At 37.8% G+C, this 17,942-nt stretch overlaps 1 protein-coding gene across 10 annotated transcripts in view; it reads right to left on the bottom strand.

Annotated features, from left to right (window-relative positions):
* Positions 1-17,942, bottom strand: part of NEK10 (NIMA related kinase 10) — a 271,626-nt gene that overhangs the window by 235,700 nt on the left and 17,984 nt on the right. For all 10 annotated transcript variants that reach the window (XM_065539836.2, XM_065539837.2, XM_065539838.2 and 7 more), the window contains 4 exons: positions 17,765-17,875; positions 17,422-17,482; positions 11,028-11,158; positions 9,210-9,308 (listed from right to left, as the gene is read on the bottom strand). In XM_065539836.2, coding sequence (XP_065395908.1) covers positions 9,210-9,308; positions 11,028-11,158; positions 17,422-17,482; positions 17,765-17,838 — 365 coding nt within the window. In that variant the 5' untranslated portion in view covers positions 17,839-17,875. The remainder of the gene's footprint in view (positions 1-9,209; positions 9,309-11,027; positions 11,159-17,421; positions 17,483-17,764; positions 17,876-17,942) is intronic.

Genomic DNA, 17,942 nt, shown 5'->3' with positions numbered 1-17,942 from the left:
TCAAAAAAGTAGAAAGATTTTAAACAATCTAACAATATACCTCAAGACACTAGGAAAGCAAGAACAAACCAAACCCCAAATTAGCAGACAGAAAGAAATAAAAAAGATCAGAGCAGAATTAAACAAAATAGAGGCTAAAAAACAACACAAAGCATCAATAAAACAAAAAGTTGGTTCTTCAAAAACATAAATTGATACCACTAGCTAGACTAACAAAGAAAGACCCAGACCAAAATCAGAAATGGAAAAGGAGATACACAACTGACAACACAAAAATACAAATGATCATCAGAGACTATCATGAACAATTATATGCTAACAAACTGAAAAACCTACAGGAAATGGATCAATTCCTGGAAACTACAACTTTCCAAGTAGTTGAAGCAGGAAGAAATGAAAAACAACAGACCAATAATGAGTAGCAAGATTTAAAAAGTAATAAAATGTCTCTTAAAAATGAAAAGCCACATGAGATACCATCTCACACCAGTTAGAATGGCAATCATTAAAAAATCAGGAAACAGCAGGTGTTGGAGAGGATGTGGAGAAATAGGAACACTTTTACACTATTGGTGGGACTGTAAACTAGTTCAACTATTGTGGAAGACAATGTGGCGATTCCTCAAGGATCTAGAACTAGAAATACCATTTGACCCAGCCAACCCATTACTAGGCATATGCCCAAAGGATTATAAATCATGCTGCTATAAAGACACATGCACACGTATGTTTATTGCAGCACTATTCACAATAGCAAAGACTTGGAATCAACCCAAATGTCCATCAGTGACAGACTGGATTAAGAAAACGTGGCACATATACACCATGGAATACTATGCAGCCATAAAAAAGGATGAATTTGTGTCCTTTTTAGGGACATGGATGCAGCTGAAAACCATCATTCTCAGCAAACTATCGCAAGAACAGAAAACCAAACACCGCATGTTCTCACTCATAAGTAGGAATTGAACAATGAGATCACTTGGACACAGGAAGGGGAACATCACACACCGGGGCCTATTGTGGGGAGGGGACAAGGGGGAGGGATAGCATTAGGAGATATACTTAATGTAAATGACGAGTTAATGGGTACAGCACACCAACATGGAACATGTATACATATGGAACAAACCTGCACGTTGTGCACATGTACCCTAGAACTTAAAAGTATAATTAAAAAAAAAAAAGAAAGAAAAGGCTAGGACTGGGGGATTCACTGCTGAATTCTACCAAACATACAAGCAAGAACTAATATCAATCCATCAATCCTCCTGAAACTATTCCAGGAAATTGAAGAGGAGGGAATTCTAACTCATTATATGGGGCCAGCGTTACCCTAATAACAAAACAAGACAAGAATAGAACAACAAAAAAATGAAAACTACAGAACAGTATCCCTAATGAACATAGATGTAAAAATCCTCAACAAAGTACTAGCAAACCAAATTAAATAGCTGCTCTGAAAGATAATACACTATGACCAAGTGGGATTTACACCAGGGAAACAAGAATGGTTTGGCATGCAAAAGTAAATAAATGTTATACATCACATCAACAGAATGAAGGATAAACAACATATGATCATCTCAATAGATACAGAAAAAGAATCTGATAAAATCCAATATCTTTCATGATTAAAAACTCTCAACAAACTATGCATAGAAGGAACATACCTCAACATAACAGAGGCTATATATAACAATATCGACTTCAGCTAACATCATATTGAAGGATTTCCCTCTAAGAAATGGAACATGACAAGGATGTCTACTTGCACCACTCAAATTCAACATAGTACTGGAAGTCCTAGCCAGAATAATAAGTCAAGACAAAGAAATAAAACGCATCCAAAATGGGGGGGTGGGGGAAGGAAGATGTACCTCGTTGCAGATAACAGGATCTTATATTTAGAAAAACCAAAGACTCAAGTATGATAAATAAATTCAGTAAAGTCGCAGGATACAAAATCAACATACAAAAATCAGCAGCATTTTTATATACCAACAATGAAATAGCTGAAAAAGAAATCAAGAGGACAATTGCACTTCCGATCGCTACCAAAAAAAAAAAATACCTAGAAAAAATAATGTGACCAGCGAGGTAAAAGATCTTTACAAGGAAAACTACAAAACACTGATGAAAGAAACTAAGGAGGACACAAACAAAAGAAAGACATTCCATGCTCGTGAATCAGAATCAATATCATTAAAATGACCATACTACCCAAAGCAATATATAGATTCAATGCAATCCCTATCAAAAGATCATTTTTCACAGAAATAGAAAAAAAATCATAAAATTCATATGAAACAAAAAAAGAACCAGAAGAGCCAAAGCAATCCTGAGCAAAAGAACAAAGCAGGACCCATCACACTCCCTGACTTCAAAATATATTACAAGGCCATAGTAACCAAAACAGCATGGTAATGGTATAAAACCAAACATATAGACAGATGGAACAGAATAGAGAACCCCAAAACAAATCCACATGTTTACAGCCACATGGCTGCATCTATTGAGATGATCATATGTTGTTTATCCTTCATTCTGTTGATGTGATTTACAACATTTATTTACTTCTGCATGCGAAACCATTCTTGTTTCCCTGGTGTAAATCCCACTTGGTCATGATTTTTAACAAAGGCACCAAGAACATTCACTGCAGAAAGGACACCCTCTTCAATAAATGGTGTAGAAGAAATTGGGTATCAGTGTGCAGAAGAATGAAACTGGACCCCCCTCTCTCTCTCACTATATACAAAAATCAACACAAGATGGATTAAAGACTTAAACACTAAGATTCAAAACTATGAAACTCCTAATAAAAACAGAGAAAACACTTTCCTATGAAACATAGGAAGGTCTAGGCAAAGATATTTTTTAGGGTTTTGATTACTAGTTTTTAATTTTTTTCTTTTTTTATTTTTATACTTTAAGTTCTAGGGTACATGTGCACAATGTGCAGGTTTGTTATATAGGTATATATGTGCCATGTTGGTTTGCTGCACCCATCAACTCATCATTTACATTAGGTATTTCTCCTAATGCTATCCCTTCCCCAGCCCCCCACTGCCCAACAGGCCCTGGCGTGTGATCTTCCCCTCCCTGTGTCCACGTGTTCTCATAGTTCAACTCCCACTTATGAGTAAGAACATGCAGTGTTTGGTTTTCTGTCCTTGTGATATTTTACTGAGAATGATGGTTTCCAGCTTCATCCACGTCCCTGCAAAGGACACAAACTCATCATTTTCATGGCTGCATAGTATTCCATGGTGTATATGTGCCACATTTTCTTTATCCAGTTTATTATTGATGGACATTTGGGTTGGTTCCAAGTCTTTACTATTGTGAATAGTGCTGGAATAAACATACCTGTGCATGTGTCTTTATAGCAGCATGATTTATAATCCCTTGGGTATATACCCAGTAATGGGATTACTGGGTCAAATGGTATTTCTAGTTCTAGATCCTTGAGAAATTGCCACACTGTCTTCCACAATGGTTGAACTAATTTACACTCCCACCAACAGTGTAAAAGTGTTCCTATTTCTCCACATCCTAAGTTGTTTCCTGACTTTTTAATGATCGCCATTCTAATTGGCGTGAGACAGTATCTCATTGTGGTTTTGATTTGCATTTCTCTGATGACCAACGATGATGAGCATTTTTGCATATGTCTGTTGGCTGCATTAATGTCTTCTTTTGAGAAGTGTCTGTTCATATTCTTTGCCCTCTTTTTGATGGGGTGGTTTTTTTTCTTGTAAATTCGTTTACGTTCTTTGTAGATTCTGGATATTAGCCCTTTGTCAGATGAATAGATTGCAAAAATTTTCTCCCATTCTGTAGGTTGTGATCTAGGCAAAGATTTTATGGCTAAGACCTCAAAAGCACAGACATTAAAACAAAAATAGACAAATGGAACTATATTAAACTAAAAACTTCTGCACAGCAAAGGAAGCAATCAAGAGAGTGAAGAGACAACCTATTAAATGGTAGAAAATATTTGCAAACTATTCATCAACAAGCGACTAATATCCAAAATATACAAGGAACTCAAACAACTCAATAGCAAAAAATAGGCAAATAATACCATTAAAAAGTGGGCAAAGATGCCTGTTCACTCTGATGATAGTCTCCTTTGTTGTGCAGAAGCTCTTTAGTTTAATTAGATCCCATTTGTCAATTTTGACTTTTGTTGCTATTACTTTCGGTGTTTTAGTCAGGAAGTCCTTGCCCATGCCTATAAATGGGAGAAAATTTTTGCAATCTACCCATCTGACAAAGGTCTAATATCCACAATCTACTAGAAATTTAAACAAATTTACAAGAAAAAAACAACCCTATCAAAAAGTGGGCAAAGGGTATGAGCAGACACTTCTCAAAAGAAGACATTTATACAGCCAACAAACATATGAAAAGGAGCTCATCATCACTGGTCATTAGAGAAATGCAAATCAAAACCACAATGAGGGTTGGGCATGGTGGCTCATGCCTGTAATCCCAGCACTTTGGGAGGCTGAGGTGGGAGGATCACGAGGTCAGGAGTTCAAGACTAGCCTGGCCAATATGATGAAATCCTGACTCCACTAAAAATACAAAAACTAGCTGGGTGTGATGGTGCACACCTGTTGTCCCAGCTACTTGGGAGGCTAAGGCAGGATAATCTCTTGAACCCAGAAGGCGGAGGTTGCAGTGAGCCGAGATCAGGCCACTGCACTCCAGCCTGGGCCACAGAGCAAGACTGCATCTCAAAAAAACAAAAACAAAAACAAAACAAACAAAAAAACCACAATGAGATACCATCTCATGCCAGTTAGAATGGTAATTATTAAAAAGTCAGGAAACAACAAATGCTGACGAGGTTGTGGAGAAACAGGAGCACTATTACACTGTTGGTGGGAGTGTAAATTAGTTCAACCATTGTGGAAGACAGCATGGTAATTCATCAAGGATCTAGAACCAGATATACCATTTGAACCAGCAATCCCATTACCGGGTATATACCCAAAGGATTATATATCATGCTACTATAAAGACACATGCACACATATGTTTATTGCAGCACTATATTCAATAGCAAAGCCTTGGAACCAACCCAAATGCTTATCAATGATAGACTGCATAAAGAAGATGTGGCACATATACACCATGGAATACTATGCAGCCATAAAGAAGAATGAGTTCATGTCCTTTGCAGAGACATAGATGAAGCCGGAAGCCATCATTCTCAGCAAACTGACACAGGAACAGAAAAACAAACACCGCATGTTCTCACTCATACATGGAAGTTGAACAATGAGAACACACGGACACAGGGAAGGGAATATCACCCACTGGGGCCTATTGGGGGGTGGGTGGCAAAAGGAGGGAGAGCATTAGGACAAACACCTAATGCATGTGGGGCTTAAAACCTAGACGACAGGTGGACAGGTGCAGCAAACCACTATGGCACATGTATACCTATGTAACAAACCTGCACTTTCTGAACATGTATACCAGAACTTAAAGTAAAATAAAATAAAATAAGTGGGCAAAGGACATGAATTTACAACTCTCAAAAGAAGACATACAAATAGCCAACAAGTACATGAAAAAAAGTTCAACATCACTAATCATCAGAGAAATGCAAATCAAAATTACAATGAGATATCATCTTACCCCAGTTAGAACAGCTACGATTAAAAGACAAAAAACTAACAGATGAGGATGTGGAGAAGAGGGAACTCATACACTGTTTGTGGGAATACAAATTAGTGCAACTGCTGTGGAGAACTTTATGACGATTTCTCAAAAAAATAAAAATAGAACCATATGATCCAGCAGTTCTTCTACTGGGTATCTATCCAAAGAAAAAAAAATCAGTATAACAAAGGGATACTTGCACTCATGTGTTTATTGCAGCACTGTTCACAAAAGCAAAGATATGGAATCAACCTTAGTGTCTACCAACAAACAAATGAATTCTTTAAATGTAGTATACACACAAAATGAAACATTATTTGGCCATAAAAAAGAGAAAAAATCACATCATTTATAGCAACATAGATGGAACTGGAAGGCATTATGTTAAGTGAAATAACCCAGGTATAGAAAGACAAATATTGTGTGGTCTCACTCATACATGGGAGCTTAAAAAAAAGTCAGTCTCATAAAGATAGAGAGTAGAATAATAGATACCAGAGTCCAGGAAGGGTGGGTGAGTGCAAGGGGGGATAAAGAGGTAGGTTAACGGGTACCAATGTATTGTTAAACGAAAGGTATGAGTTCCATCATTTGACAGCAGAGTAGCGTGACTATAATTAACAACAACGTATTGTCTATTTCAAAGTAGCTAGAAGAGAGTTCTCAACACATAGAAATGACAAATCCTCAGCGTGATGGGCACCTCAAATACCCTGACTTGATCATTACACATTCTATGTATGTAACAAAATACCACATGTACCCCATAAATACGTAAAATATTATATAGCAGTATATTATAAATACTATTATACAAGGATTTTAAAAAAAAGATTAGTTACCATTGTGTAACTAGGAGTAACCCCACGCTCAGGGATGACACTTTCCCTTGTCCTTTGAGATTTACTGTGAGGTATTTGCAGTGTTACCTTATCTGACTCTGGATTAACAAGTCTTTTCCAGTTTCAGATGCCATCTGGCAGTTTCATTCTGAGAATGGGGGAGTAATCACAAATCACAGAAAAGAATACAGAATACAGAAAGGAGGTCCAAAAGTATGATTTAGGGAAAGGCTAGAGTTGGGGTGAGTAAAATACAAGAGCAACATTACCACCAATTGGGTAGGCATTGAGAAGTGAGTTGAAAGGGGTCACACTTCACAAATGAGACTAAATTCCCAGTAAGTCATATTTTTCAGGGCAAAATTGAGTAGCATAACATGCTGAATGTCTTATCTATAGTCTTATCTACAACCATAATTGGGCCAAGGACCCAAATTCCCACCCACCCCCAATCTCATGCAGCCTTTAGTTAGTTGTGTTAATACAAATTGTATATATTTAGTACATTTTCCTTTATTGGGTAATTGTCTTGCTGATCACAGTAGAATTTGAGTTCCCAGGGAGAAAAGGACCATATGTCCTGTTAATTTTTTAAATTTCACCCTTCTTTACCACTTACTTAATCCCTTCCTTACATATAGTAGATGCTTACCAGTTTGTTTATCAAATTGAATCTAAACCTTCAACCCAACACTAAATCTGATGTTTGCAAACAAAGGGATAACAAGCCATATCAGAAAGGGTCCTGAGGTGTAATTCTTCTATAAGTCTAAAGTTAGAGGGGAAGAAAAAAAAGGACGGATGATCCCGGCTATTTTAGCAAGGTTATATGGGGTGAGGCACAATGGAAAACCTTTATATTTAAGCCATCTTTTACCCAATGCTTTTAGAATAGAACTGAACATAGCAAGCTGTCAGCAGCCACAGGATGACATTAAAGGACGCCCTTGATGTTCGACATTCCTAAATTCCATCTCGTACTATGAAAGCAAAGAGATCTACAATTATCTATTCCTAGTTTGAAGACTTCCAGGGACTGCTCTTGTTACCAGCCAGTAACTTCATCCAGCCTAAGATGCCCCTTCAATTACTAAGAATTTTAAAACACTCTGAAAAGAGATCTCTCAACTTTAGAATTGTTGAGATCTTTTTCAATTAGTTGATGCCAACCAGTGCCCAGTTATTTTCCCTAACAATTTCTGCATCTAGTGCCTTCCCCCAAAGTACTGACCCAATAAATAGTCTACTGGGCATCCCTTGAAGAGTCCATGTGAGCTGGCTTTAAAAAAAAAAAAAAAACTTTATTTCCTAATACTGTTTTATGCATAATGATTCTGCTACTACCATTGTTTCACTCTGTTCAATCTAAGCAAAAAACAGTTGAAATATATATATATATATATATATATACACACATAACTTCAGGTTATTTGCAGTGTTCATTAATCTTTGAACAATCTTTGAGTGTGTAATCGAGAACTGAACACTGACCCAATTACATAACCTTGGTAAAGATTTTAGGCTTCTTGTATCATCCGAGCCAGTCTAATAATCCTCTGCTTAAATTAAGTACAAAGACGTGACAGATGCAGTCTCAATTCTGTATTGTTTTAAAGAAAACTAATGTATAGGACAGTCATTTAAGTCCAATACGTAAATACATAATGCTAAATGACCCCATCCAAAAGATGGAGACATGAGACCATCAATTAAGCATGTATCGAGTAGCTGACTCGTCATGGAGGACCCATCAGAATGCTGTTCTACTTAAAATAAGCTATTGCACTGGGCCAAGTCAGTTTTATTTTGATCAAGGTATTAAATTATTAATACTCCTATTTTTATTTTTCACAATAGAAATAATGTTTTTCCATTTTCACTGGGATGGAATTCACATATCTCAATCAAGTCACAAAGTGACAAGGAAGACTTAAGATTCTTTATAGGCATTTTTCAGCTGATGCATGTGGGAAGAGTATGGGCCTCCTGAAAAGAACAAAAGACAGGACCCTATCGTGACAGACTGTTAGGAGCCTCCTTCGCATCTGGCAGCAGCATACCCAGTTTTTCTATGAAGCAGCTCAGAATGGACAGAAAATTCAGACCTGACTGCAATCCAGCAACAATCAATGGCTCCCTGAAAACCGCTGATATTTGTGAGAGAGAATCAAGAGGACTTGTTAACTAATTCTTTCTCTACAGTCCCAACACTGCACCCGTGTTAACAAGGCAAAGAAAGAAAGAAGAAACATCTTTATGAGGCTGTGGCTGGTTTTTACAGACTCATCCTTTCTTTCCTCAAGGTCAAGGCTTGCGCAGTCCATTTAATCAGTCATTAAATCACTGCAAAAGTGCACTATGAGAATGTTGTCCGTGGTGTCGTCCAGTGTCTCTTTCATAAGATCCCACACAATAAACTACTCCTTCAGTATCCAAACTCAAAGAAAATAAAGAAAACATAACTTGAGTGTTTTCCCATTTTTCCTTATCTGTCATCAAATTCAGCTAAATTCAGTACCTCATCAGTGATTTTAATAAGATCATCTGTAATGCCTACTCATTCACCTCCTTCTCTCCTTTAATGACATGTTCAATCCTGGAAATGTTTCAAATCATGTTCTAGAGACAAGATAGATGACATATGTCACTCTTGAGTAAAAGCCTGTTTTCCAGGAACAATCTTACCTGCATATGAGTCTATTTTTCACCAAGGCTGTAAAGATCTCCTGAAATAGTTTATGCTGAGGATGTTTGCTGAAATTTCTCTCATTCTTGTAGTTTATACTGAGACGAAACAAACAGAAAAGGATTTTGTTATAGAGATTAGGCTGTCTCAAAGTCGCCAATGCAGACAAAGATCATCTATATTCAGGTAATGTTTTTTTCATTACTAACCAGTATACTAATGAGGATTCAGGCAAATATTGAAGGAGACTTGCATTTAACATGTTGCTAAAAGCAAATACCAACTGTTAAAATAGGAACTAGAAATTCAATTATAAGGTTAAAAATAAAATATAGTAAAGCGTATGTATTTCCTTTTACCATATCCATTAAATTATTCCCTATAAACACTAACAGCTAAAATTGGTTGGAGGAAGAAAAGGGTAAATGGAGAGAAAGAATGATTGGGGCACATTATTTAGACAACTGTGTAATAGGAAGAGAAGAATTCCCTCTCCACTTTTCCACATACCCTCGATCCCACTGGCTGATCTCACTGTCAACACCAGTGGTCATCATTTATAATTCCTTCTAGATAAGAAGAGTTTATTAAACACAGCTTATACACCTTCAGCCATGTTGACTGTCACTGTTGATTGTTTATATGGTTTTTGTGTGTGTGTTTAACAAAATTCTAAGATATTCCAGCTTCAGCTTCTTTTTGCTGATCTTACAGCTCACCAAAGAGGTTAAAAATACCTCTAAAACATTCTATTTTAAAACTGGAAAAGGATAAGGGATAATAAACAAAATGGTCACATTGCTACCAAATACACGATATGATATTTTTGCACGTAATTAAATAAAACTAATTTTAAGATCTAGGACAAATAAGCTGGAATTCCATGAACATACAACCTCAAAGGAAACGAGTATAACCTTATGTTGCCATCTGTAATGTTCTGCCTTCTGTCTTTCAAATGCCATTGGACAGCATGTCCCCATCCTAGTCACCTGAGGGCTGTAATGGTTTCTTAGTACACGGGCACTGGTACTCACCATATGACAATTTTTTAAGTAGTTAAGTGCTCCTCACTAAAAATATGTTTTTAAAATATGAACCCATGAAATGTCATGTAACTTTCCCATACTATTAAATTCATCGTCATAAGATGACAGGGAAACAAAAACAAAATCTAGGCCAAATAAACAAACGATCCTTCTAGAATATTCATATTGATATTTCATGCCGCTCACTATTTACATGGTACTTAGTGCCAAATGACCCAAGCACACTGTAAAACTGACAGAACCAGCTCCCGAGACGGGAGTGGCCCACAAGAACGTGGAGCTTTGCAGGGGTCTGCGTGGCAACAGAGATGAACATTACCTGACACTTTCAATGTTAGAGGTGTGCCGCAACCCCTTCAACCGAAAACCTCAGTTGTTTTGACAACCACATACTTTAACCACCACATCTGTTCCCAGCAACGGCTCCTTTTATGCCGTCTCATTACTGGCAAGATCTAGACAGACAAAGATTGGGATAAGCCTAACCAGGTCAATAATCTGGAACCACTTCCTCGTTGAGCAATGCCAAACGCATGTCAGCAGAGTGTCCTAAATCTCCCAGGTCAGTTCCACCTGTACCCATTAAACCTGTTATTTGCATATTATTTCTGGGAATGGTTTAAGCACTAACTAAAAATATTAAATTAAGAATCTCTATGGTAACTACTGAAGCGGGTTTTTAATTTTAGGCCCTGGGATAAACTTAAATAAAACTGTGTGCTAAGTAGAATAAGTTGTTGAAGACGAAGGAGATGCTGGATTTCTTACCTAAAATTTTCAAGTTCAACAGCTTCTGTGGACTCATGCCACTGACCCCGAGCTCTGTGTCCACCCGCCCTGATGGCGGGCTCAGACTTCGTCATGCTATTTTGGGCACTATTGAAGTTAATGGCTGGAAGCTACAGAAATAGAAGCATAGAGTACATGAGGATCACAATTCAACACGGGATAAAGAAAGTAACAAAATACGGGGAGGATGAGGAGAATGAGGTTTTTTCCAGGCCAATGATTAAGATAACAACCCTTTCAAATGTAAGGGGTTTTCCAAGATTCAAATCAAGTGTCTTTGACTTGAACATCTACCTTACACTGTTTTATTTTTCTTCAAAGCTTGTAACACCACTTATCATATCTGACAGTTATTTATGTACTTTTAGTCTCCCTTGATTGTAATGTCACCTCAACACAAGCAGGAACTTGCCTGTTTTTGTTCAGTGCTATTACCCCAGCACCTAAAACAGATATGGGTCTGGGGTGACACCTGGCATCAGGAGGGTTTGAAGTTTCTCATGTGATTCAAACGTGCAAGCTGACTAGACAGCTCCTGGATCCAGGTAGAACACTCTGATACAGAGCAGGGTGCCCAAATTGAGAATGAGTCATCATACATTCATTCATTCTTCAATATTTACCAGGTGTACACACTATTTTCCTGGTGTTAGGGATATAACAATAAAGAAGATTCTATCACTTTTAATCAGTCTGAACATCCTGATTACTCAATCATATTTATAAAATACATTAAAATATATTAGCAAATTTACCATAAGTAAAAATGTAACTACAACACCTTGACTATGCTTCCACTTGCAATAATAAATTGTCAGGTTATCAGTATTCAAATAGTTTCACTTACCAATATGTGTCTATAATTGGGATAACCCTGAGATTTTTTTCCGATACCACAATAAAGTTGAGCATGGTATAGACAAATATCCTGTTTTTTCCAAAGTACAAATGAAGGACGTTCTATAATTAGCTAAATTATTACAGATGAGGTAAGCAGAGTATAACAAAACAAAAAAATCCTTTTTCAGTAAATTATTCCATATATATTCCATATATTACCAAACAAAGTTATAATATGTTGCACTTGTTGTCTTATTTCATTAAAGTATTTAATGTAAATCAGCATGAAGACATCATTTCCGGCCAGACGTAGTGGCTCACACCTGTAATCCCAGCACTTTGGGAGGCCGAGGCAGGTGGATCACCAAGGTCAAGAGTTCAAGACCAGCCTGACCAACATGGAGAAACCCTGCCTCTACTAAAAATACTAAATTAGCGAGGTATGGTGGCACATGCCTGTAATCCCAGCTACTCGAGAGACTGAGGCAGGAGAATCACTTGAACCCAGGAGGCGGAGGTTGCAATGAGCCAAGATCGCCCCATTGCACTCCAGCCTGGGCAACAAAAGTGAAACTCTGTCTCAAAAAATAAAAACAAAAAAAAAATCATTTCTTTATTCAAAGTGAATATGCCTGACTTTTTATAAGGTCAGCTTACAGAAAAATGGATTATAATAAAGACATTGTTTAATAGTTAACAAAACTAAAATCCTTTTTTATCATATGCCAGCCACAGTCAAATTTTCAAAGTGTTAATAATAAATCTTCCATCCTATAAAACTACTTTTCTATCTCAATTCAGGCAGCCAATCTACAACCACCAAAAGACAACAGGCTGAGCCAGCAATGCTTAGTGGTTAAGAGAACAAATTCCCTGGCCAGATTCTATGAGTTTAAATCTCCCATTAACTAGCTGCATAATCTTAGAAAATTTACTCAATCTCTCTGTGCATCAGTTTCTGTATCATTAAAATGGAAATAATAATAGTATATAACTCAAGAGTTACGAAAATTGCATGAGTAATTATAAATAGTAATTTATAAAACACTTGCTATGTGTCAAGCATAGTTCTAATTGCTTTGTACATACTCTTTTAATCCTCATAATTATTCCTATTATACAGATGAATTTTGCTAAATGAATAAAATTTGTCATTACAAATTAGGTAATTTCTGAATATGAACTATTAATCCAAATGATATCTAACATGAAGTAACAGCCCAAGCAAATTTTCCCATGTTACACCCAAAATATCATGATACATGGCAAAAAAGGAGCAGGTTTTCTAGGCCCAAGAGATTCTAAACCCCCTTACCATTAGCACAACTCCTAGAAAAGTTTGCAAGAGACAAATTAGCCAGCACAGAGAAAGCAAGCCCAGGTGACTCCAAGGGAGGAGTGGAAAGCTGCCGCAGCTTGCCGCCATTCCCTTTGCAGCAGAGCGGGCGGCCTGTATCAGAAATCAACTCTTGGAGAACGGGTGGAGAGATGGATTTGGCATCAATAGTTGCAAAGACCAGGAACTTAATAGTAGGCACCTTGAAGCAAGCAGCACTTCATATGAAAGAAATGTACATTCAGAATCCAGTTCAAAACCCAGAGCCTTTTCTCTTGGGTCCCCAGTTTGTCTATCTTCTGTGTGTCTGGTCTTTCCACACCTGGGCATCTGCAGCCTGTTGCTCCTGAGCTTGGGTCAGGGCGTGACTTACCCTCCTGGCAAGCACTTGCCCAAGTCTTCCTGGATAGAGCTGTTCACTCCTTGCCTGGTGGCAACACCATGCTTACCTCTCTTTCAAAACATCTCGGGCTTGTAGAATGTATAGCTTACACAACATCCTTTCCCCTTGAATTTGGCCACCCTGAGGGCAGCATCACATCTATTAATCTTTGTGTTCTTAGCACTTCTCACAGAGCTGGGCATATTGTAGGTATTCAAATGTGAAGCTATGGAACGAATGCTCACTTTGTTCCCCGTCTCTTCGCCAAACTAATTCCTCTGCTAAACCACCTCCAGATAAGTTCATCCATTAATTCAGTGTATGTGTTGCAGACACATCATATACCAGATGTTGTGTAAGACACCGTATATATACAGTAAGCAGAACAGTCATGGCCTCTGTCTTCAAGGAGCTTACAGTCCCATGGGTCATGGGAGGGGGTTGCAGTCCATGAACCAGAATGTCAAGAATGTCGTGTCACTTCTGCTTGCAAACTTCAGCGTTCTCTGTTGCTTATGGAATCAAGTCCAAAATTCATAGATGGGCTTTCAGACACTGCACAGTGTCTTCCAGCTTTATTTATCCAATAGAAATGTCTAGTCACCCTTTTACTTAAATGCTTGTCATTTTCCTTCCTTCAGATATTTGATTATTTTACTCACTTAACCTAGAATGCCCTTTCCATCAATTCCACCGATGGAAAAACCAGCCTATTTTTTAAGAACCACCTCCTTCCCTGTCATTCAAGCTAAAATTGGCTTCCTATTCCTCAAAAGCTATATCCTCGCTGCATGCACCATTCAACCAGGATGGTGTCTTGCCTCATGCCATAATTATCTGTCCCTACTCCTGCTCTCTCAAAACATAACCACCACCACCACCATGCCGTATACGTTTTCTTTCTACAGCATCTATCGAAACCTCCTTCATTTCAAGATAATTAATAAGCCCATAACACATTAATTTTTTTCTTTATTCCATCTTTTTTTTTAAAAATTGCAAATAAATTCCGTAGCTTCCTATGGCTCTAAATGTGGAGGAAGAAAAGAATCTGAATTCCAGATCTTAGCAGGTTGCTTCAAGATTGGTGAAAACCTCTGGTGACATGTCCAATCAGCGTTGTAGTTTCACTTTGCCTCAGCAATCCTGGGGCAGTTCTTTTTCTTGAGTTATTGGGTTTTCCTGGATTATGATTATTCTAACCCTGCTTATCTTGAAGGAGGGCTTTCTGCCTCTGTGTGTCTCTGTCTCCAGTTCTGTCACATTATGAGACTGTCCTAGAGATATGCAGAGATACACGGAGTGTAGGTCAGGACAAAGAACAAAGGTAGAACACTGGAACACAATGGACCAATGGTGGAAGCAGCCTGGCTCGTTAGAGATTCAGAGGACGGGCATTCAGTTCTCTGCACTCTCTACCCACAAGGTAGATTTCCTCTGTAACTTGAATTTGGCCAGCCTGGTTCATTTGCAAAAAACAGGCCACAACTTGTTAGGGCAGAAATGCAGCTGAGTGGGCCTTAATCAGAGGTTTCACTTTTCAAATTGAGTACTGAAAATCTCAGAGCCAAATATATTGCCCACGTGTATATTTTGTTGAGCATTTCTGCTTGACCCCAGCTCTGCTTTGCTCCCAACCCTTGTTTTTCTCTTATTTTGCGCCCTGGGTTTAATGTATGACAACCTATCATACTTTCTGTCTCTTTATAAGCTCCTAATGGCTCTTTCTGGAATAAGCAAAGTATAAATAACTGTAACTTGAGTTATTTTCTCCAGTGTCTTCCCTCTCCTATAAATGTCTCCACGTATTTTACGAAAAGGAGAACAGGGGTAACATTTCTTATTTCAAAATTACAAATCAATGAAACTTTTATAAACACAATTAGGCATTAATTTTGTTAACCTAAGGACCTTCATTTAATTGACAGTATTTTTATTTTTTTAGCACCATCTACTTTCTGAATAACTCAAGTATTACAAATATACATTTTTGTACACGTAAAAGATTTTACAAAAATATACGCCATGTAAAGTTGTCCCACAACAGATTGCAAATTTGAAAATTGGTTAAAGGGGGAAAAAATCACTAAATTAACTTTAAGCCTGCCAGGTGTTATCAAGCAAGCAGTGTTGAAAGGGCATATAAGAGATCTAGTCAGCATAAACTTCAAAGTTGGAAAATTAGAGCCAGAAAAAACACATTGGTTCTTGTTTATGTTTTTGTTTGCCCTGGTCAGGAGGTTATACATACTCATGTGGTGACCCAATTCTCAAGTCACAATTCGATTTAGCAAAATCTGGCCAAGAACTCATCATATAGAGTGAATGAGAGGCAAAAGTCAAAGTTGCTGGCATTAGGACGTACATGATCTGTCAGGAAATAAGACATGTAAACAAGAGTTTCCAAAGCACAGGAGAAAATAATGCTACAGCATTAAAAGAAGGAGCCTTGGGAAGACAGAGATCACTTCTAGAATGGAAGCTATAAGGAGGTAGTATCATTAGAGTTGGGTCTTGGAAATGGGTGAGATTTTATAAGAAAGAAATTTAGGAGAAGGAAATAGGAAAAGCAAAAATTAGAAGTCTTTGATATTATGTTTACATCACAGGACGTACAGTGAGAAAAATGGGCACTACACTCAAAATGTATTCCTAGCCATCTTGCTTGCCTCTTTTAAGAAAGGAGGGACTTAATTTTGCAAGTCATTTAATAGGTATCTCAGTAGTTAGAAGCATACACAGCAAAGACGGGGTATCTGGGTTCAGAACTAGACTTCACCAATTAGGAGGCTGTATGATCTTGGGAAAGTCACTTGATTTCTTCGTGCCTGTTTCCTCATCTGTAAAAATGGGAGTTGTAATTATTAAGCAGGGTAATGCAGGTAAAGCAGTGGGCACATAGAAAGTGTTCCCTAAATATAAACTATCATTATTTGGCTTTTATATGCCATCAAATCATTTTCCAGTATAAACAGATAAAAATGCTGTAGTTCTCGTGTAAATGTGGTCGATATAACAAAAATCATCAGGGTTGGATTACCAAACACATGAGCTCTTAAACAAATTTACTTAAGCAAGAACAATGTAGACTTTGGAGCCAAACTACCAGGGTTCAGGTCCCATCCCTGTCATTTATGAGTTAAGGTGCTAAATACGTGTCTGCTATTTTCATTATTATTAGCGTTGCTATGTTGTTCCCCAAGCCTCCCTGGATGGCCTCTAATCTCATGATTTTCCAAAGTCTCACAGGTGCAAAACAAAAATGAAAAGTTTGGAGACAAATTCAAGCAGAAGTACCACTTTTTCTCTAATAAAAACATTACAATGCTACTATAAAAATAGCCAAAATTCACTCCTTGCCCCTCTTTTTGGTGAGGTACATTGTGCAGCAAGCCTCAAGAATGGTACTGTAGCAAGGGGGCAAGATTGGGAAGAGTGAGGGAGGAGGAGGAGAAAAATGTGGTAGAAAGTGCTTTGAAAAAAACAGTTTCCCTAAAGCTTGGAAAGCCAAATGTTGGCCATTCAGTAAAAGAGTATGCAGTCTGTTTACAGACGGAAGAGGAAAGGGTTTGCTAAGTAGGACACAGGGTGACAAGCACAGGCTAAAGCAGGGCCTGGCCTGAGAGAAGAATGTGGATGCTAAGTCTTGGCAGAGCCTGAATCAGGTGTCAGAGAAACAGCCAGATGAAGAAAGAGCAAAAATGTGAATGAGCAAAGAAAAGCAGACATATCGTTCATAGAGATGTTAAATGGAGTCCTTTGGAAACATATGAGTTTTCTTTTATTACCACGTGAACCTTCTTTGTAAACACTACCTGTTGTTTGCTTGATTGGACGTTCAAAAGGCACCGAAGTCTTTTGAGATCTGAATAGTCCCTAGGAGAAAGAATAACACAATGTGAACCCACAGAAGGCTCCAGGTGAACAAGATCATGTTACCCACTGATGGCATTGCCACTTGGAGGCCTGCTTTTATCAACTGGAACGTATACACACACTAAACATTTTCTTTAGAATGCTAGAAATGACCAAACGTTTCAGTAAACACTATAACTGAATAGTAGTTGTCAAGAGTCTTCTGTTTCTCAAAAAGCCATTAAATCTGTTCAGTAACCACTGCTTGAGTTAATAATTAGCAAACGCTCAGTAGGGAGTTACCTGGTAGTGATTTCTTGCTGTTTTTTATCAGTTGATTTTTCTGTGGTCTTCACCTTTTTGTCTTGATCAGGCATTGTAAAACATCAACGCCCCAGAATTAACATCGCATTCCTTTCAAATTAAACCAGAGGGAAAATTTTAGTTGGGTTGTGTGCACCAACATTTTCTCAGTTAATAC

The sequence above is a fragment of the Macaca fascicularis genome, chromosome 2, assembly GCF_037993035.2.
Source record: "Macaca fascicularis isolate 582-1 chromosome 2, T2T-MFA8v1.1".
NCBI lineage: Eukaryota > Metazoa > Chordata > Mammalia > Primates > Cercopithecidae > Macaca > Macaca fascicularis.
Note: the sequence above shows the minus strand (reverse complement) of the source record. Positions and strands in the feature narration are given on the sequence as shown.